The 22,633-nt window shown below is 36.4% G+C and overlaps 1 protein-coding gene across 1 annotated transcript in view; it reads left to right on the top strand.

The window, feature by feature from the left end:
* Nucleotides 1–22,633, top strand: part of LOC123557014 (collagen alpha-1(XI) chain-like) — a 57,947-nt gene that overhangs the window by 9,703 nt on the left and 25,611 nt on the right. The window contains exons 4-30 of the mRNA XM_045348185.2: nt 1,546–1,687; nt 3,810–4,058; nt 4,362–4,418; nt 4,721–4,783; nt 4,969–5,043; nt 5,780–5,845; nt 6,181–6,237; nt 7,127–7,180; nt 8,047–8,100; nt 8,510–8,563; nt 9,224–9,277; nt 9,917–9,970; nt 12,779–12,823; nt 13,576–13,629; nt 13,774–13,818; nt 14,151–14,204; nt 14,504–14,602; nt 15,014–15,112; nt 15,498–15,542; nt 16,181–16,288; nt 17,503–17,556; nt 18,345–18,452; nt 18,756–18,800; nt 19,024–19,176; nt 19,481–19,534; nt 19,847–19,900; nt 20,435–20,488. Coding sequence (XP_045204120.1) covers nt 1,546–1,687; nt 3,810–4,058; nt 4,362–4,418; nt 4,721–4,783; nt 4,969–5,043; nt 5,780–5,845; nt 6,181–6,237; nt 7,127–7,180; nt 8,047–8,100; nt 8,510–8,563; nt 9,224–9,277; nt 9,917–9,970; nt 12,779–12,823; nt 13,576–13,629; nt 13,774–13,818; nt 14,151–14,204; nt 14,504–14,602; nt 15,014–15,112; nt 15,498–15,542; nt 16,181–16,288; nt 17,503–17,556; nt 18,345–18,452; nt 18,756–18,800; nt 19,024–19,176; nt 19,481–19,534; nt 19,847–19,900; nt 20,435–20,488 — 2,050 coding nt within the window. The remainder of the gene's footprint in view (nt 1–1,545; nt 1,688–3,809; nt 4,059–4,361; nt 4,419–4,720; nt 4,784–4,968; nt 5,044–5,779; nt 5,846–6,180; nt 6,238–7,126; nt 7,181–8,046; nt 8,101–8,509; nt 8,564–9,223; nt 9,278–9,916; nt 9,971–12,778; nt 12,824–13,575; nt 13,630–13,773; nt 13,819–14,150; nt 14,205–14,503; nt 14,603–15,013; nt 15,113–15,497; nt 15,543–16,180; nt 16,289–17,502; nt 17,557–18,344; nt 18,453–18,755; nt 18,801–19,023; nt 19,177–19,480; nt 19,535–19,846; nt 19,901–20,434; nt 20,489–22,633) is intronic.

Below are 22,633 nucleotides of genomic sequence, written 5' to 3'. Positions count from 1 at the left end.
TCTGGCATTTCTACTGGTCAAGAAACATTGAAGTTGCGACCCTGCATTCCAGTTTTGAGTAAGTTACCGTCTGATATGGATTTTGTGTACAGAAAACAAAATGGCTGCCGCGGCACTGTAACAACTATTTATGAAGCTCTGAGAAGAATAAAAATCTAACGGGGAAGTTATGGCACAGTTTGCAATTTGTATTACAATTAAATGGTTTTAAAATACATTCGAGCATCTTAGTAGCTTGGTCGGTTGACCATCAGAACAATATCCCGAAGCTTCAGATCAAAGTCTCGGTTTGGTTGCACATGTTTCTCATCTTTGACATATATAAATTAAAGTTATTTTATGTAATAGCCAAGTCCTTGCGTGGTTATTGTATTAACTACGACCTAGTAAATAATAGGACATTTAAGGACATTATGATAACTTGAATGTGGAAGGATCACAACTTGAAAGTATTTGATCATAAAATAAGCCGTTTAGATAAGCCTCACGTAAGGCTAACAATGGTCTATAGTGTGTAGATGCATAGAAATTGAACCAAGTGAGTGTAACCCCGAGCGGTGGCATAAACATATCCAAGCGAACAAAATACTAAATATCTGATCGTCTGAAGTCATTGTTTATTTTTATTATGACATGCTCACTGAAGTTATATGATTAATTTATGACATACTTCATCCATGTTGTAATGAATGTTCAGAGCTTGATTCTGCAATTTGATGTCAAGGCTATCGTCAAAATGATATAATGTCATAATGTTCTGTCCTCGTCAATCGTTGTTTATTGCAGAATATTCAACGTTTCAACGCTTGGTTTTCTTTTTTTTTAATTCACAGAAAACCCTTACTTATTTACAACACGGCCTGCCTTGCTTCTATTGCATTATTATTACGAACCATGTTTAAAAAAAAGAGGAATATATCTTATTATGTAAATTAAGTGTAGGGTTAAAACTCTGATTTTATTTCTTTCTATCAAAATTGTAAATGGTATTCACAATCAGCTTGCAATTGGCGGATTTTTTAATGCTAGACATTTATCATAAAATAAAAACACGCGTCTATTCATGAATATGTCACAAAATCTATGATTTTCCTATAGGCTCCCAGTATGAAAATACGCTTGGAGTCCAAATATTTCAAACCAGTGTAGCAAAAAAGCAAGCACAAGACCCTCTTTTTTTACTTTCCTGGTTTCCTTAATGTATTCTTATATTTTAAAAGATAACTGATGTTTAAAACAAATTCTACATTGTACAAAAAAGTTGATCTTCACATGCCACATGCAGTCTTAAGAGAAGCCATACATTTAGGGTAAAAACATGGACATACAGATGTTAGATCTTTTTCAGTTTTGGAAAGCATAAACTTGAATAGTTTTAGCAGTCGTCAAATAAGAATGTGTCAGAATTAGAATATCATAGAAAAAAAATCAAGGCATTATGGTTTTTGAAAAATATTATAAATCATTAACAAACTATGAACTTAGAAAACGTTTTACCCGTTTAAGAATGTGTTACTATTAATAATTTGATATTATTATTTTTAGGTGGCACCGCGTAGCATTCAGTATAGTTGCAGGAACGGTAACTCTGTTTCACGACGGTGTAATTGTTGGTAACATGTCAGAATCAGCATTCGTCGACAAATATGGACATTTCACAATTTCTGGTGGAGATGAACCATTCAGGGTAAGAGATACTTTCTTCATATTTAGTCCAAGAATATCAGTTTTTAGGACGGTGGTCTCAAAAACAACCTAGATATTTATGAGGCACAGTTTCTGTCTGGCATGAAGATATGTTTAAACATATATCTAAATACATCATTACTACTATAGCTGCTGCAATCTAGTTCCCATAAAGTCTGTTTACCAAAAGTTGAAACTTTCTGGAGGTAGTAAAGTTTTATTGACAGTGATTGTTACTATAATCTGCGACCAAGTCTGTCGGTCTTGCTTTGCACGTGGTTCCGGCCTATAAGTCACACAGTAAGACCTATTTCCGACTATTATACGACTTGTTGCGGACTGATAGCACTGGTCGGAGGAATCCAACTCTATATAAATGGTGTAATTCACAGAATAGGTCGTTGAAAGTCACGACTAGTTGCCCGACCTAAGCACGACTTTTACGATTATAGTCACACAACAAAATGTGCGAACGCTTGTTGGATTACTTGAGTGTTCCACGATCAACAATTGCAACGAAGACGAGTTGCCTAATACCCCCTTCACATCTACGATTTTTCTTACGATTTGTGACGAATTGCACAAAATCGTAAAAGTTCACCGATTCCCCACATTTACGGACTATTTAAGAGCTGTTAACGATCAAACTGCGATTTATTCCGAGTTATTACGATGCATTTACGACTAAAATTACCGATTTATTCCGAGTAATTACGGATCAATACGATCGTTTTACGAGCTATTTACGAGTTATTTACGAGCTGTTGCGAGTGAATTACGGTATATCATGATTAACCAAAGGCTTTACGAGTACATTACGATTTATTTACGAGTTGGTACGAGTAGTTACGTCTTAGATACGAGTATTTACGAATATCAAGTTTTTACAATTTAAAATTGCACGGAGGCGAGCGTGCTCTCCTCTTTTTTTTTGACTACCTTCTTTTTAGGTGGCATTGTTGCAGATAGGATTGAAGTCTCACTCCTTTGACGTTTTGACAGCAACTGAAAGGAACTGTCCGATTTGACAGCTTTTATAACTCTCATAAATCGTAAAGCGTACGTACGTACTTGTAAAGTACTCGTAAAGTGCTCGTAAAGTGCCCGTAACAAATCGTAAACCCCTCGTACTGTATCGTGAAAGAAATTGTAAGAACTCGTAAGAACTCGTGTACACATCGTAAACACATCGTATTTAATCGTAAAACAAAGTCTTTACGATACACTTACGAGAGCTTACGAGTGGTTTACGTGTTGTTTACGATACTTACGACTTGTTACGAGCTCTTTACGAGCTATTCACCGATAATTCAAATCGGGGACGATCGTAAGAAAATTTTGACATGTCAAAAATTTTACCTCAACATTCACGATTGCTTGCGATCTCCTGCGAGTAGTGCCTCGCTATTTACGACTACCGACGAGCTGTTTACGATTGCCTGCGACTGCCTACGAGTTGGCAAATCGTAAGGAATCGTAAGAAAAAATCGTAGATGTGAAGGGGGTATAACAATCGCACGACTGTTGAAAGCCTACCTAAGACCAGCTTTATTGACTGTGTTCTCATAAAACAGCGATAGTCTAGTCAAACGACTGGTCTTGCAATTTTATATGCAACGAGTAGGTCGACACACCAGGCAGGGCAGGGCAGGGCCATTGAATAGTTTAGTTCTTGCAGCGTTTTTAATCCAATTCGATATAGATAATGTATTTCACAGAATAGGTCGTTGAAAGTCACGACTATTTTCTTGATCATCGTACGACTTTTACGACTATTAACACTTATACCCAAATGTTAACTACTAAATCGCATCAAACATGGATGTAAAATATGCTAGTTTTTTTTTCTTTGGTTATTTACTTATTTTTATGAAAGAAAAAATATCACAATGTAACAATGTAAGCAAAGCGGTCCCTTGATCCGGCAATGATATGTAATGTGAAATAATGAATATTACACTGAGAGACCAAGTGCGCATCTAGATTTGGCAGCTAGGTTTAGTCTATTACCAGTCGATGAGTGACGTTACCGTCATCGACTTTTTGTGGAGTAGATATTTAAGCAATGGTGTTTACATGTTCTAGTCTCACTATGGTTGACTTGGACTTTCTTTATGCTACAGGGTAAGATCCAGGACCTGCTCTACGTGCCTGTTGACTTTGCGGCATACGAGCATGGTTACATATACTGCCCGGATTGTGATTTTGCGTTCCCGAAGCCCGATGACAACGGATTCATTTTCAGGAGTAGCAATGTGGATAGCTATGCTGTTGGAGGGGCAGAGGGAAATTATTCTTGGGGGTCTGCCTACGATGGTGATGATATGGAAGCAGGCTATGGGCTTGGCATGGACAAGAAAGAAACTGTATATGTAAGTAAATAAAATACCCACTGATGTCATTTATTAGCCGGACGTTAGGATATAAGTTTAGACCCTGGAAGAATCTGTTAATAAAAAAGAAATTGTTTTGACAGGACATAACGGAATTACCGTTTCTTTATTCCTTCCCAGTTATTGATCGTACCGGGGATGCAATATAAAGGATGTCGTTTTATTCTCCACGCTAGACGTAATGTTAGATATGATATATTGATATGATGCATGGACAAGCTACTTGATAAAAAATGTATTTAATAAAATTATAATTCTGGTATTCCTCTTTGATTTTGACAGGCTGTAGACAAATACGGAACACAGATGGGTTCAGCCATGGCATTAGGAGTCCCATACGTAAGTTTCCTTATATTTCAACATAAACACCTGTTACATATATCTACATGAGTAATCATTTTATATGCTCTAAATGATTCTATTTCAGACATGACTAATTTTTTCCAGAAAAAAAAAATATTACTAAAACGAATCATTAAGTGAAAGTTGGTAAAGTTTGTAATGTATATAATCTGTCCCGAGATGATCGACACTGATAGGAATTTTCGTTTTCTGTTTTTGTCTTACATTTGTTGAAAGATTTGTGCTTAAATTGACTACTTTGTCTCCGCATCAAAACAATTCTTTGTTTTTCGTTTCAGGGCCCACCAGGACCACCTGGCCAACGTGGACCAATGGGACCACCGGGACCCAAGGGTGACACGGTAAACATTTAAACAACTCAGTTCAGTTCTATCGTTTCAGTTGGATTATCAGAAGATTAAACTTCATTTCAAAACAGTATTTTCATTCCTAGTCTTAACATCATGGTGTTTTATTTTTTCGCAATTGAAATTGATAAATTTCACGTTTTGCACACGGTTTTGACATATTGTTTCTTTTCATGTAGGGTTTCGCTGGACGAGATGGTCTACCCGGGAACAATGGACTTCCAGGCCCACCAGGAAACACTCTTATCATCCCGGTAAGTATCACCACCACCTATCTAAACTTAAGGTAGTGGCACGTAATGACAATAGGCCAATATGTATTCTCCATATGCGATTTCGGCATTATCGGGTTTTTACCTAAGGCCACGTGCTTGTTTACACCCGAAGAATGCCGAATATTGTATAACGAGAGTACGTCATCGCATGGAAACTGCCGAATGTCGTCACGACTCCACTAGTTTGGAGTTTGGACGTCAAGCGCGTTTTCTTTATCTTGTTATCCGTAGACGCTTCAGGTTTAATGGAATTTTCAAAATGTATGTTATCTTTTTTTTTGTCGTTAGAATACTGTACGTCTAATGTTAAAAGCGCATATTGCCTTTGTTTACCAACGTGGCTGACCCACATTTTTGTTATGGTCATAAACTATATCTGCTTCTTTTTAAAACCTATTTTTGACTGTTATATTCTCATGTATTTGTCAAAGGTTTGAATATTTGATTAACCTAGTATGAAATATTACTGAATTTATTGTTTATAATTACCTCCCTTTATCACTCTGTCTTAATTGATTGGCAATGTTGAAAGTAGTGATTTTCTAACCATTTAATTATGCATAAAATCTATTTTCCTAGCTCATTTAATCTTTTTTAATATAAGGTTAAAAACGATATGGAACTTCAATATTATGATAATGTTTTAGGTTAAATCAAACTGTTTTAGTACTTTAATGCATGGTTTTATATGTTTCTTTTTCCTATTATTTTATAGATGAATATCGACGGTAAACATCAAAGTCAAAGAGAGGCTTTCCAGTTACTTCTAAAACAACATATGGTAAGTTTTACAACGTTTTACGATACTTATACATAAGAAACAACCTTGAAAACTTTCAAATACTGTAAAAGCTAGAAATACCTTCCAACATTTAAATTTCAGGACAGTATATTCGTAAAAAAAGTAAAATGTGAAATCTTCGCTAGTTTATTAGAATGCAATACCAGCCGGGATGCGATAATTAACAATTTCGTAAAAAAAAGATGTACCCATTTACGTTTTTACACACATTCTTGTAATTCCATACGAACGTTGTTAGGAGATACCAGCTCCATTCTATTTTACGCATGTGACACTACGACACTTAACAGTTTTGCTTTTCTGATATTTTGCAGCAATCTATGCGCGGAGCACACGGTCCTCAGGGAATGACAGGTCTACCAGGAATGGCTGTGAGTAGCTTACAATTACTTTACTGGCAGCTAGTTTTATATTTACATTGTCCAAGATAAAAGCATTTTTACATTAGAATATAAGCCGAAACTTTGAAACGTCAAATGTATTTTTATAGCGAACCAAATTAAACAGTAGAATGCATTTTTATCATATGAAAGTAACTTTTTTTCAGACATAAATAAAGGGATTATCATTTGATATAGATGAGCTACATTTGAATTTTTACGCATCTTCTAACATATATAGAAATTGAAACAGTTATATTTAAACCATGTCTGGAATTTTTAATGCCGCAGAAAATAAAAACCCTGAATGAAAACCTTATTCGACGGAAAGGTAAAAGTGTTGGCCAATCTGGCAAAAGTACATCTCCTATTACGCTACGCATAGGATCTGAGAACGACCTATTCATAGCCTCGTTCTGACGACCTTTTCGCTAGCCAATCAGAGCTTAACTTACAAAATTTTGCAAATCTACCTTTAGTCTTGACTTTTGATATTTACAATTCTAATGTCATAATGTGTCAGATAGCCGATTAGGTCAGTCGGTAGGCCACTTGCTCTGTAAGCGGGGGGTCCCGGGTTCGAGCCCTGGAATGACAGCACATTTTTCTTACTCTTTGACATTCGAATAGATTTGTGAAAATAAAAATAGCAATACTGGAAATCCAAAATATACAGAAGACGTATGTGAATGGGTCGTTCTCAGTTCTTCGTTTAGAAGATCAAGTACTTAAGTCAGATTGCAGTGTTGGCCAATGAAAATTAGTTTATCTATACATCGCATACTGTTATATAAAATACTTCAAACATCAAAAATGATGTAGACCGGATACCCACTCTTTATTTTAGTTTTATATTACGTAATCTATATATTCCTTTTAGGGTCCACCAGGAGATCCCGGAGAGAGAGGAGATGAAGGTCTTCCCGGAGAACAGGTAACTTTCTATGTCATATTTTATTGTACTTACATGAATCAATACTAAACATCCGCCTCAGGAACGGGAGGTTGGACGTTCAAATCCCACTGAAAACCGTTAAGATGTGGCCGAACGGTGAGTCGCCAACAATTCAAGTACTTATCAACGATTTCCTACCTTTCTGGTGCCTTGCTAAAGGACAGGGTTTGGGAAGAAGTAAATGTATACAAAACAAAGACGTATTATAACTTATAAGTTCCGGTCCTTTCAAAAAGAGAAGCAATATGATAAAACAAACACGTTACACATTAGAAATAAAAGTTATTCAAAATTTCTTCAGATTATCAGCCTTGCCCCTTTTTACTTTGATAACTGTAGCAGTTCCTCCATACCTATCAGCGGTTACAAAGAGTTTTCATTCTAAAAGATTATGAGAGTTATATGTACACGTATGTGGAAAAAAATTGTCCGTATTGCACATTACAGAACTTATTCGATTGTCACGCCATCGACTCCGGTCTTGCTGTTGAGGAATTGGCGGTTATCACGTGTGCAACAAGCCAGCAAATGAAACCAGTCGATACAGGATATAGCTTCTTGTGCTACTGTTTATACAGCTCAAGACTGGGAGCAAGCGAAGACTGATCTGATCGCGCCTTAGGGCAGTGTTGATCATGCGCAACACAGTCGCTTCATCACGCGCTCTTGTACTTCTTCACCTTCCAAGCAGCTTGGCAATTCTCGCCTTAATCGAAGTTAGCCCGGAAATGTCATCGTTGTTGGCATTGTCGATTCTACCGTTGATAAGAATAATGGAACTTACCAAAATCTTTCCCATGTACTTTTCTCTTGAATTTTCCATAATTATTTTTCTTTTTTTTCAGGGACCGCCGGGACCCATGGGTATGCCAGGACCGGATGGACCAAGTGGCAAGAGGGTACGGCAGATTTTTTTGGTTACTTTTTCTTCAACGATATTTTGTACGATTTGTGACTTCCCGTTCCCCAATTGAACAATTAATAATTAGTTGTCGAAACCTAAGAAATCAAGATGGCGTCTGTTTTCCTTCCAAGACCGGAACCTGGTACTGGCAGAGCTGACTGCATAATACAGAAGTTGTATTATTTTCGGCCGAGCTGATTTACATATTAAATTAAAGGAATCTGATACTGGCCCAGAAAACACTGTACTGGCCGAGATTAAGCATAATTTTACCGACTCTATCCTCCTAGGATTCCAGTATTTAGAATATCATTGTGGCAAATATTACCGAGTTACTTTGTTATAAAATAATATGTGATATTTGTATTTGATATGTGGATTGATTGTTAATTTGTGACTTTCAGGGGCGTAGCGGAAGAGATGGTGCGCGTGGTCCTATTGGACCACTCGGAGACAAGGTAAGCATTTCCTTAAACTATAGGTTATATTAGGTTAAATCTCATATTTTATTCAATTATTCAAAGCGCACTGATATATGAAGAAAATAATATTCTTTCCAATGCCTAGAAGACAGACATATAAGCCGAGCCATGGGAAAACCAACATAGTGGCTTTGCGACCAGCATGGATCCAGACCAGCCTGCGCATCCGCGCAGTCTGGTCAGGATCCATGCTGTTCGCTTTTAAAGGCTACTGCAATTATAGAAACCGTCAGTGAACAGCATGGATCCTGACCAGACTGCGTGGATTCGCAGGCTGGTCTGGATCCATGCTGGTCGCAAAGCCACTATGTTGGTTTTCCCATGGCACGGCTCATATAATATGTAAATTGAATTCAGTTCCTTGAGGCAAGGGGAGCATGGACCTCTGCGGCTGACAGCGAAGAACTAATTACAAAGTCCGAGTGCCTTTTTTATAGTTGACTGACTATCATTGAGTTTGAAAGCGAATTAGGACATGCCCTTTGAGGTTTTACAAATGTCAGCGTTTGGCAATGATCACGTTACTCATTGAGACCGGGCGAAGTTTTTCAGTAAATTAATGAAATTTTCACTGAATCTTGCTTAATGTACCGATATTACATGTTATTTATTTTTTAAAAACAATGATGTTTTCAGGGCGAGGCCGGTTATCCAGGAATACCAGGCAGAATTGGATCTAAAGGAGACCGGGTATGTATACTTCTGTGGGGTCTTACAGGAACGATCCTCAAGTTTTACCAGGACATTCATTATAATCAGTATGATGTTACTGAGGAGGTTTATAATATTCGGTAGTATATTTATTGACGACATTCATAATAGTCAGTGAGAGATTTACTGTGGACATTCGTAATATCTGGTAAGATGTTTACTGAGGACATTCATAATAATCAGTAAGATGTTTAATGGGGACATTCATAATAACTGGTAAGATGTTTAATGAGGACATTCATAATAATCAGTAAGATGTTTACTGAGGACATTCATAAAAATCAGTAAGAAGTTTACCGGGGACATTCAGAATAACTTGTAAGATGTTTACTGAGGACATTCATGATAATCAGTAAGATTTTTACAGGATTATAAAGTTACAGTCAGCATTAAGAAGATGTTCATTGTATACGAATGCTGTTTACAATGTCAATAAGGATGGTTAAATTAGTGTTTACATATCGGTACACTACAATGTTCAAAATATTGAAATTATATTTTGACTGCAAATATTTATGATGTTTATAGAGATATTAGACACACTACGTTGAGACCACACAATAATGTAATATTTAAAGCATATTTGTTGAATATGATATGATATTAATGTGTCTCCAGGGTTACCAAGGATCAGCTGGACCTATGGGACCGCCAGGACACGACGGAGAACAGGTAAATTATCTAAGAGATAGAATGATGTGGTATACATGTCGTACCCAATTGCCATTTGAAAATTAACGGAATCTTGCATACCACCATATGATGAACAGTATACAACCGCTTAATCAAATCCGGTTGTACCAAAAAATTCAATGATTTACATATAGATCTATATGTACATATTAATCACGAATAATCTTCTATGTAGATATTATATGCAGAATTTGTCAGTCACAATCACATGCGAAATCTGCGAGCCAGGGACTGTAGTAAATGTCTAAGAAATAATTTTTAGCCCACCATCATCAGATGGTGGGCTATTCAAATCACTCTGCGTCCGTGGTCCGACGTCCGTCCTTCCGTCCTTCCGTCCTTCCGTTAACAATTTCTCGTTATCGCATCTCCTAAGAAACTACTGGGGGGATTTTGACCAAACTTTGTCAGAATGATGTATTGGTACCCTAGTTGTGTCCCCTGAAAATCAGACTGGTTCAACAATTTATGAGTGAGTTATGGCCCTTTGTTTATTTCTATATTTTATATAGATTTATATAGGGAAAAACTTTGAAAACCTTCTTGTCCAAAACCACAGAGCCTAGGGCTTTGATATTTGGTTTGAAGCATCATCTAGTGGTCCTCTACCAAAAGTATTCAAATTATTTCTCTGGGGTCAAATATTGCCCCGCACTGGGGGTCACATGGTTTATATAGACTTATATAGGGAAAAACTTTGAATAACCTCTTGTCCAAAACCACAGGGCCTAGGGCTTTGATATTTTGTATGTGACATCATCTAGTTGTCTTCAACTAAGATTGTTCAAATTATACCCCTAGGGTCAAATATGGCCCGGCCCTGGGGGTCATATGGTTTACATAGACTTATATAGGGAAAAACTTTGAAAATCTTCTTGTCCAAACCACAAAGCCTAGGGCTTTGATACTTGTAATGTAGCATCATCTAGTGGTTCTCTACCAAGTTTGTTCAAATTATGCCCCTAGGGTCAAAAATGGCCCCGCCACGGGGGTCACATGGTTCATATAGACTTATATAGGTAAAAGCTTTTAAAATGTTCTTGTCAATAACTACAACATTCAAATTTGGACCACATGTATATTTTTAAGTGGAAAGATGAACCTTGACATGAGTTGACCTTGATTTTGACCTAGTGACCTACTTTCACATTTCTGTAGCTACAGCCTTCAAATTTGGACCACATGTATATTTTTGAGTGGCAAGATGAACCTTGACATGAGTTGACCTTGATTTTGACCTAGTGACCTACTTTCACATTTCTGTAGCTACAGCCTTCAAATTTGGACCACATGCATAGTTTTGTGCACTGGAAAAAACTTTGACCTTGATTTTGACCTAGTGACCTACTTTCACATTTTTGAAGGTACAGGCGTCAAATTTGGACCATATGCATAGTTCCGTGTTTCAAAATTAAATTTGACGTTGATTTTGACCTAGTGATCTACTTTCACATTTCTCGAGCTACAGCCTTCAAATTTGGACCACATGCATAGTTTTGTGTACTGAAAAAAACTTTGACCTTCACATTGACCTAGTGACCTACTTTCACATTTTTGAAGGTACAGGCTTTGAATTTGGACCACATGCATAGATTTGTGTTCTGAAGTGTAATTTGACCTTGATTTTGGCCTAGTGACCTACTTTCACATTTCTCAAGCTACAGCCTTCAAATTTGGACCACTTGCATAGTTTTGTGTACTGAAATGAACTTTGACCTTTACATTGACCTAGTGACCTACTTTCACATTTTTAAGGTACAGGCTTCAAATTTAGACCACATGCATAGTTTTGTATTCCAAAAAAAATTTGACCTTGATTTTGACCTAGTGACCTACTTTTACATTTTTCAAGCTACAGCCTTCAAATTTGGATCACATGCCTAGTTTTGTATACCGAAACAAACTTTGACCTTTACATTGACCTAGTGACCTACTTTCACATTTTTGAAGGTACAGGCTTCAAATTTGGACCACATGCATAGTTTTTATTCCAAAATAAAATTTGACCTTGATTCTGACCTAGTGACCTACTTTTACATTTCTCAAGCTACAGCCTTCAAATTTAGACCACTTGCATATTTTTGTGTACCAAAACAAACGTTGACCTTAAGATTGACCTAGTGACCTACTTTCACATTTCTGTAGCTACAGGCTTCAAATTTAGACCACATACATAGGATTGTGTACCGAAACAAACTTTGACCTTGACATTGACCTAGTGACCTACTTTCACATTTCTCAAGCTACAGCTTTCGAATTTGGACCACATGCACAGTGTTGTGTACGGAAATGAAATTTGACCTTGAGCTGGTCAAGTCTAGAAATTTGGAACACTCAAAAATGGCACATTGGTGGGCGCCAAGATCACTCTGTGATCTCTTGTCTAGTTTTACTGTCTATTAATACATTTGCTTAAACGATTTTCAGTAGGGTTCGGCTCGACTGGCCATTTACACGTATTCATATTTACAGGCGTAGATACTAACGAGAGGGTATTTATTTAAAAATTTGATCTTATCCCTTTTGTCTCACTGGTTTGGACAACCAAGATAAATTGAAATAGTTTAGTTATGCAGCTAAAAGCTGTATGAATCTTGCCTATTGGTTCAGAGAAGCAAACATAATTATTACAATTCTTATCTGATAGGAATCCAGCTCTATGTAATTTGCCTTTTTATTCCTTCATTATATCTCGAATAGAATGCATAAAAATTAATATTTGTAATTATAATTGCGACTGCATGACCACCTTTAAGAATGTCTTTAAAGTAATTAATTGTATTACAGGGAGAACAAGGAGAGCCAGGTGCACCAGGACCAGCAGGCGACCAGGTATTGTCATTTATTGATATATTACATCTCCACCACTTCTTTGGAAACGTGACTACCTTGCATTCCGAACCCATACGCCTCTATTGTAGTCCGAACCAATACGACTGCATTAAAGTCCAAACCAATACGACTGCATTAAAGTCCAAACCAATACAACTGCATTAAAGTCCAAACCAATACGACTGCATTAAAGTCCAAACCAATACGTATGCGCGACTGCATTAAAGTCCGAACCAATACGACTGCATTAAAGTCCGAACCAATACGACTGCATTAAAGTCCAAACCAATACAACTGCATTAAAGTCCAAACCAATACAACTGCATTAAAGTCCAAACCAATACGACTGCATTAAAGTCCGAACCAATACGACTGCATTAAAGTCCAAACCAATACAACTGCATTAAAGTCCAAACCAATACAACTGCATTAAAGTCCAAACCAATACGACTGCATTGCAGTCCGAACCCATACGACATCATTGCACTCCGAACCAATACAACTGCATTGAAGTCCGAACCAATACAATTGCAATGAAGTCCGAACCAATTCGACTTCATTTTGTCATTAATTTTCAAAGTATGGATATATTTTCCATTTATGTATAGTTAAGTGTGATTGATAATCAAAATGATCTTTTTTATACCAATATGCATTTTATGTATCTCTTGTGCACAATTGCCTAGGCCATTCTACGTAAGTAAAATCCATACTAGAATTACATATTACGATGTATTGCGTTTTTCTTTCAGGGTCTTAGAGGTTTTATGGGACCAAGGGGAAAGCCCGGCCCTGTTGGTGTTCCGGTACGTGTATACTTACTGTATATTAATTTGAAATCTAAATACAAATAGATACGAAATTATGTTGGTGAAATTGGTCATATTGTTATTAATTTCAGAGTAAGTTCTAGAATTATTTGAATCCATCTTACAACATATCTATTTCAGGGAATACCAGGAGCTGAAGGTGCACCGGGGCCGAAAGGAAACCAGGTTTGCTGTCTTATTCTTTTCTAAACCATTTGCAATTTCATTGCCCACGAGAATATCGTTCAACTGTAAAATGTACTATTAATTTTCAGGGTAAATTAAAACGTTCATATATTGTATATAAAAAAAACACCCCTAAAGATGAGTGAGGTACCTTCTAACTTTTAAGTGATTAGAATTGATCTCCTTTGACACACTTGTCATTTTGCTGAAAAAATGTATTTGTGATAATTTTATTAGTCCTTTGTTACAAAAAAGAACCCACCAGTCCATCCCATTTGCATTGGAAACATTAGCTAGCACAGTGTCTGTTATTATTCCAAATTTATTTGCAGGGAGGTATCGGATCCCCAGGTGCTCCAGGACAAGCAGGTGCCCCAGGACCAGTGGTATGTACAATATGAGAAAAAAACCACAAAACTTCATGTATAAACATAGATATTAACTTCAAATATTTACTGTACTACTTCTTGGGACTGTTTTTCTGACAGTGTATCAAGCTTGTAAAAAGACTGGCTCTCTCGTGAAAATGTGTTAGTCTCTGCCAGTGAATGCTACATGTTAGCCCTATAGATTTGAGCATTGCAGATAAAATATCTTTGAAACTCAAGAGTAAAGTCAACATTATCAATAGCGCTAATTGTCTTCCATTTAGTTCCATTTTCTAAATTGTTTTATTTTTCTGTAGGGTTCTCCCGGACCACCAGGGCCGCTCGGACCACAAGGTATTCCAGGCGCCCAGGGCAAACCGGGTCTTGCAGGTTTACCCGGACCCATAGGACCACCAGTAAGTTTATCTCACGCGTTTTCTCGTGAGCCATATCCTCACCTCACGAGAATAAGTTTCAAAGCATTATATAATTGTTCACATTGTTACAGGTTTGAATTATTTCTAAGTATGCCAACCATAAAATTTCTATACCTGTACATTGCGTTTTACTAGTGAACTTTTATTACATGCTTTTCTGTAAATTACTGGAATTTAACAGTTGAATATATCTGGCAGTTTCAGAGAAACCTATGAGCAATGTTTTTCACTGAGTGACAGACATATTTTTAGATGTATGGAAGTACGAAATTGGTAAAATTTAGTTTAGGCTATGGAAAAACAATGAAAAAAGGCCGAGAACAATTGAATGGTATAGAGTCCATGAAATTTATGTTGTTTTTTTCATGATAATTTATATAAACGTTTTAGGGTATTGATGGACTTAAAGGCACACCTGGACCCAAAGGCGACATTGGACCCCTTGGTCTACAGGGAATTATTGGCTATCCAGGCCCAAGAGGAACAAAGGTATTTGGTTTGTTTATCTCGTTTTACTTTAGAATTGTTATCTTTAAACAAGTTTACCAAATAACAGAACAAAATATTTTTTAATTTGGTATATACCGTGGGCTAAAAATGTCGAAATTTCAAACCAAACTTTGAGCTTTTCTGTTCGAGGTCTGTAGGGGTCAGAATGTGAGTTTGAAGGTTTTGCGATTTGTTTTCTTTAAATATTAAGTTAGGCTTACAAGCAGATGATGAACATGCTGCAATCACAACTGTTACTTAGAACCCATAGTAAAGTACTGATTCGAAACTATGAGTCTTTGTAAAACTTGGACAAACGAATGTTCTGTGAGTTTTGTTTAACTGTTTTTTTCCTTCCTGTTATGAAGTTTATATTCTGTTACAGGGCGATACTGGAGCTAGAGGACTAATGGGCGCAAAAGGCAATCAGGTGAGTTTCATTGTGAAGATTTAAAACTGTTTACCTTGAGCAGTGAAAATGTTTTAATTTCATTTCTTCAGTATCTACTACATAATTTGCAAATTGTTTTATCAACATATAGAACCCCAAACTTAAACAAACTTAATCAATAAAAGATTTCACTGTTAACAATATTCGTAACATAGAATACCTTTCTCCTGTGCCCAGACATGTTCCAAAATACGATCCATGAAAAACCAAAAAAATGCAATATTATGATATTTAGATTGTACCGACTTGAATTCGAAAAACAGGTTTGCTTTACAGCTCAGCGCAAAAAAATAAGAGCTGATAGACAGAACAAAATAAGTGATTTCATATTGGCCATGTTATTTTTCATCCGGCAATCGAATTGACCATCGCCCTTCATCCTTGGGTCAATACGACGCCATCAGACACATAAGGTCAGGACATCCTCGGACAAATAAGGCATTACATGATAAATACAAGGTGTTGCTTCGTATACCATATTGAGTAGAGGCGAATTTCCATCAGTTTCTGTCGAAATAAAAGGCTGTTATCTTGTTTGATAGTCTTGCTGTATCGGATCTTGTAACTAGAATCTTTTATAACTTCAGTTTCTTGTAACATATTTTATTATTTAACAGGGACTTACTGGGTTCCCTGGAGATCGTGGGGACTTTGGACAGAAAGGGGACAAAGGATCGGTCGGAGATTACGGCCCAATTGGTCCAGAGGGAATCGAAGGGTCAAAGGTTTGTAAGATTCTTCATTCCTTTTGTGTGAAAAACCTTTAACAAGTCTTACAGTTTCTGAAAGCTATTATATACCATCTATAGAGCTTAGGAGTCTCATTGGTTATGCCTTCCACTCGTGGGGGAATAAAACTGATTTAGTGCAGTCTGTTTGTATGTCACAAAGTTTGTCCAAGTAACTCCTCCGGATTTACATCAAACTGCACAAAAGTAATCATTGCCAAGCCTAGTTGTACATATTATCAGGATTTTCCGGTTCAGTAATTTCCAGTGAAGTTCATCAAATCATATGACTTTTATATCATTGAGCGGATTTCCAGAATGACCAGTGTCAAGCTTATTTATGCATGTGGGCCGCATGTTCCGGTTCAGTGATTGTCATTGGAACTACTGCCCTTGATTCGTCAAACAATATATTTTGTGGCTGCTTTTCTTATATCATTGGGCAGATATTTCCACCGGACCTTACGGAATGATCAGTGCCAAACCTTATTGTGCATCTTGTTGGCATGTTCTAGTTCAGTGATTTTAGCGTTGAATTACTTTCAACAGAGTTAGGACTTTTGGTTTGTCAAATTCTATGATGTCTTTGTTACTTCTTCCTATACCACTGGCTGGAACTACACCAAACTTCAGAGGAGTGGCCAGTGGCAGCCTAGTTGTGCATATCGTTGGAATGTTATGGATCGGTGATTTTTACTAGAGTTACGGCCCTTAATTTGTGGCATTTTACAATATCTGCGTGTTATGTGATGGGACACATATGTTTTTTTCGTGAAAAACTATTTCTAGTTTGAAGATATGGTGTTTAGTTAATCAAATGATTATTTTTCATTGGTACGTCTTGTTACAGCTATATAAAGGCGAGTTTATAATTTCACAGGTGATTGCAGATGAAACAGTTAAAACTATTTTACTGAGAAAGCGGGGACGAATTTAGAACTGATGCAGACAGGATATAATTTTTACTGTACATAAAACACCCCCGAAATGACTGATTACCTACTATTAGCTAATTTCTTTAAAGAAAAGACGTTGGAAGACTAATTTAGCGCATCTGTACTACATAGCGAAAATGTCATCGTAGAGAGCAACTGTTTCACCCTTGTACAGGACAGGTAAAAAGAATCGAAACGAAACCAAAAACGGCGAACTGCTATTTACATAACCGGAAATAACAATAACCTAAAATGTTGTTTGCTTTCTTATCACAGGGTGATCGTGGTCCGACTGGTGAAGACGGTCCACCTGGCAATCAAGGCGAGAAGGTTTGTTCTATAGAATTTTTGTTATAGAGTAAGGAATCATGTTAGGGCCATCTTAGCGTTGGATTGTGTCTGTATGATGTGGCTCGCCTTGCACGACAAGATGGCCCTAATGGTATTCCGTAATTGTGTTAAGTTACATTTGTTTAACTACTATTGAAAACTATGATAAAAGTATTAATTAAATGTCGATTAAAAATGAGCAAAAAGCTTTATACGGATAACTTAAAAAGAGTTTTACTTTTTAATTATACATGATGAGAACTGGGACTGTGGTGTTTGGTAAAGAAAAGATTTTGATTTTAATAATATCTGACCTTTATTTGTTCTTTGAGCCTTTATGAATATGATAACACTTTGGGAATGCTTAACCTCTCCCGAAATAACGATTCCGGGGATGTCTGGACAGTTTATATGGAAGGGATGTACACTTAAACATTTCCTGCATGGAGCTTCCCATCATGTATTATAAAAAGTAAAACTTTTTTTTATAGTTATCCACATAAAGCTTTTTTGCTCATTTCTTAAATGGGCAGACATGAAACGTTCTTTAACTGGTGCGAAGGGAGCTTCAAACGATATCATATGGCGCCTATCTATAAGGTAACTGACACAAATCATGTCTAGTTATAGCATTGTTTATCCATTCCAAGCAGAAAACCGGTTTACGATCAAAGCAAAAAATGTCAAGGCACTATTATATGCAAACTAGGTGATCTCCCAAACCATTTTATGCTATATCTGCAATATAACTTAAGTGTATGCTATACCATTCATCAAATACATTGTAGGGACGTATTGGAACCCCAGGGCTACCAGGGTATCCAGGGCCACCTGGTTTAAAGGGTGACAGCGGTGGGCGTGGACGACGTGGAAAACGAGGGCGCAGTGGAAAATCTGTAAGAAATTAAAAGTTTTGCAAGAATGCCTCTAAACGAGAAACAATAAAACAATTAATTCGGAATAGCTTGAAACAGTTAGTAAAACCATTATCGTAAAGCAAATAAGATTAGCTCAAAACAGCTCATTAATAATTAAAATAAGACGAAGGTTTTGATATTTCAGTTGATTAGAAACAGCTTGTAGACGCCGCAGCATTTTTTGTGTGTCTATTTTGAGAATTATTTTTCCTACTTTTTCCGCAAAATGCCCTGAATTATATATATAATTAGAAATATATACGTAATATTTTCCTTTTCTAGGGACCACCAGGCCCAGTTGGTGATCGTGGCGATCCCGGTGCACAGGTACGTTGTATTTAGGTTATTTATCATTTCTTGATTAATAGTGTCAACCGAAATATATAAGTATGTACCAAATACACATTAATTGAAATATTCTTGCGCCAGCACCATATTGCAGTATCAGTGAAGGATAGTATGTGGAACACTGTTAGAAAATGGCTTAAAATGGGCTCTCACAGTTAAGATAGGAATGAATCATTGTGTTTTTTTTTCTTTTTTTGACTAGGGACAACAAGGCGAACGTGGTAAAACAGGCGCGCCTGGCCCAGTTGGACCCAAGGGAGATAATGGTGTAGCAGGACCTCCGGGGCCAGTCGGAGAACAGGGAATTCAAGGACCACCAGGAATGCAGGGTCCTCCAGGGCCACAAGGAGCTAATGTAAAACTATTGATTTTTTCATGTTTAATGGTCTTTTTATTGAAATATATACATGAAAAACTTCGGATTATATTTGAAAACAAGTTGATTATCCTAGTAGAACTCATAAGTGAATAAATGATGGATAAAAAACATGAAACAGAACTGTCTTGCTATCTATAGAGTAAGACGTATGTAAATTTATATATGTTCACCATCTTGAAACTTTACAATTATAAGTAATCGGAAAGCAAGAATATTTAGATTTCTTAACTCATTGTTTAATAGCCTGTTTCCTAAACATAAAAAAATCTAACCATTTTAGGGGTTGCCAGGAAAGGATGGACTCCGTGGTGCACCAGGTGAAAGGGGTGAGCCGGTGAGTGTATTAAAATTAGTTACGTGATTTGATAACACTGACTGCCGGTGTGAAATTACACGCACATATTGAACACAAATTAATTTAACTGAAAATAATTATTGAAGTTCTTAGTCTGTTATCTAAATTAGAATGATTTGTCGTCTGCCCGTTGTTTGTTGGAAGTTATAAAGGTAATTTAGCACAATCCAGTATCCATCTTTAGCACTTGATATAGCGAAAACTCACCTCGACCAGTTTGAGAGTAGAATAATTGTGTCTATGTACAAAGACAAAACAAGATAACATGCTTATTTTTGCATCTGATTTTAGGGCCAGCAAGGTCAAGTAGGTGCCACAGGGCCAGCAGGTGTAATGGGACCAACAGTAAGTCATTTTTGCTTTGCTTGTTTTTTTTCTAACAGCCATGTTTACCTCCTTTTAGAGAGTATTGTGTCAAACCGGAAGGGGTAAATATTTATTCCATCTCCTGAAAGAAGAATGTTATGAAGCACTATTGCAACATATCGTTTTCAATTGATTTTTGGTACTTAGCTAGCAGCATTGTAATTGTTCCAAGGTACCAGTATTTAGCTAGCAGCATTGTAATAGTTCCGAGTTACCAGTTTTTGCTATTTTCATCATCTACATGTATGTCACATGACAGTTCAATCCTAACGGTTCTCCTATCAACTGTCGAAATGAATTATGTTCGTTGTAATTGTAACATGAGAAGTGCATTATCCCGTACTTTAAAATTTTCTTTAAATTCCATAATTTCTTTGTAACATTTGTGAAAGATATATAAAAATATAATGTTGTTTCTTTTTCATCAACTTGCTCCGAATACATATAATTGACCACAGATCCAAGTATAAATGTTCAAAAAGATTCTAACTTCTATTTCGTCTTAACTTGTAGGGACCACCCGGGGATCCAGGACCGGTAGGGGACCGGGGACCTCCAGGCAATCAGGTAAGTTAAACACATCACTCCCACTAGTGTAATAATTCTCTGTCCATTTTATATCGACTTTATACCTATACAAATATCACAATATATATTCTTTCTCTCAAAATTCTACTGGATCTCGAGGATACAGTGAATTTGTAAGAGTATAATTCTTTCGCATCTGATTTCCAAGCAATGATTTTATTCAGCGACAAATCACTGTTTGAGACATATTATGAGCTGAAGGGCATTGCAATCAAACATATTTTATATGAAGTTTAAAATACTTTATATATATATATAAAGACTATAAAGACAAAGGAAGACAAGCCTAAGCAATCATACTATACTTTAATATGAAATAATGCACTGCCTCATTCGGGAATCGTTACAGTCCATCAGCTTGCCCAGAAATATGCGTTTATGTCAATCTAAAGATAGATTTTGAAATATAAAAACAATACCGCCCATATTTGTGCTGATGTAGAAGATGTTGCAGTTCGGACAAGTTATCCGAAAAAATCCGAAGTCAGACGCTCTGTGCACGTGCCGGAAGGACACATTTTTTTTAATTGATAGTATATCTCATTCGGTATATATTGCATGTTACCGTAGAGGGATCGATTCCCTATTACTAATTTGAGTGCCTCCAGATTTGTATTCTGTATACTTTCTAACAGATTTAATGTTGAGTTGCTTCCGAATTCGCAGTTCTACCGATTCAATGTTAACAAGAAATATCTTTAAAAATGATGGTCGGCGAATTGTAATAAGGAAAGAAGTTTATGAATTTTTCATCTAACATTCATCTTTCATCTAACATTTTTCAAATTGCAAAACTAAACGCCGCACTTTAACAATTTAAATGGTTCTCTTTTAATTTTTCGCAAAGGTTTCGTAGGGTTGCAATTTTGTTTCGTTTATCCTTAGACGAATAATTACAGCAGTAGTTTGATGAAGATTCTTGAAGCGGTTCATGAGAAGAGGTCATTAAACGTGTTTATATTTTTAGCTAAATTGGTCCCTATCCCTATTTGTAACGAAATAGCAGGAGACCTTACGATACTGTTACACATCGAGTTTGATAAAAATCCATTACACTTTAGTGGTTAATGCGAAGAAAGGCATATCTACTTTTAGCTATAGTGGTCCCTAATAGGGCCCAAGTTCCTATATAGATAAATGGAAGATGACCTTATAATGATGCTCCAGACCAGGTATGACAAAGATCCACCAAGCTGTTCATGAGACGCTGTATAAAGACATTTCTAGTTTTAGCTCTAGCAGCCCCTAAAAGGGGTTAAATGACCCAGCTGAACAAAGTTGGCTGCGGGCCTAATAAAGATGCTACAAATCAAGTTTGATTAGAATACATGAGAAAAAATCAATTAAAGGATTTTTTTATTTATTATTTTTATTTATTTATTACTAAAATAGGCCAACTGATCCCGCTTTAACAAATGCATATTCGCTATTCATGAATCTTTGGACAATGACGTCACACCTATAAAAAAGTGAAGGTCAAGCAAAACATGCAATTTGTAATTATTTCAATATTTCTGTTTCATAATAAAGTTTGACCGTAGTCATGTCACATAGATAAACTGTATGCAGCGTACCTTCGTTTCAGTGTAATGAGATTCAGTCATTATATAGCATATATATAACAAAAGAGATTTCAACTGAGTTCAATATTTGCATACCATGCTAAAGAAAAATATTCATATATAATAAATATGCAATCTGAATAAGTCACAAAAGCAAGAAACCTTTTCATATACAGACGACAATTGTAACAAGGAAAATCTTTTAAAAGCACTTCCCTACATAAAAGACTCTTTTCACACCCTTATTCATGTGATACGCAGACCGTATTCAGCTCTTTCTTTAATTTGATATATGTTGGTATTTGAACAGGTTTTTATCATATTTATTAAACTTACTTATCATTTTGAGATATATCAATATTCTTGCTAAATGTACTGAGCCAAAGTTAGCTTTAAAACTGTGAACAGCGTCGTTTAGGATAACCGCTTTGTCTACATTTCACTCAGCGTAGCACAATCAACAGAGTGAAAGAAATTGACACTCTCGTCCAATCAGGCAGAGTGTTGCATAAATCTTCCATTTTGATAAATTATCTATAATGCGTTATCAAGTAGTTTGATT

The sequence above is a fragment of the Mercenaria mercenaria genome, chromosome 15 (genome assembly GCF_021730395.1).
Source record: "Mercenaria mercenaria strain notata chromosome 15, MADL_Memer_1, whole genome shotgun sequence".
NCBI classification, from domain to species: Eukaryota; Metazoa; Mollusca; class Bivalvia; order Venerida; family Veneridae; genus Mercenaria; species Mercenaria mercenaria.
This window is presented reverse-complemented; position numbering and strand designations above follow the sequence as displayed.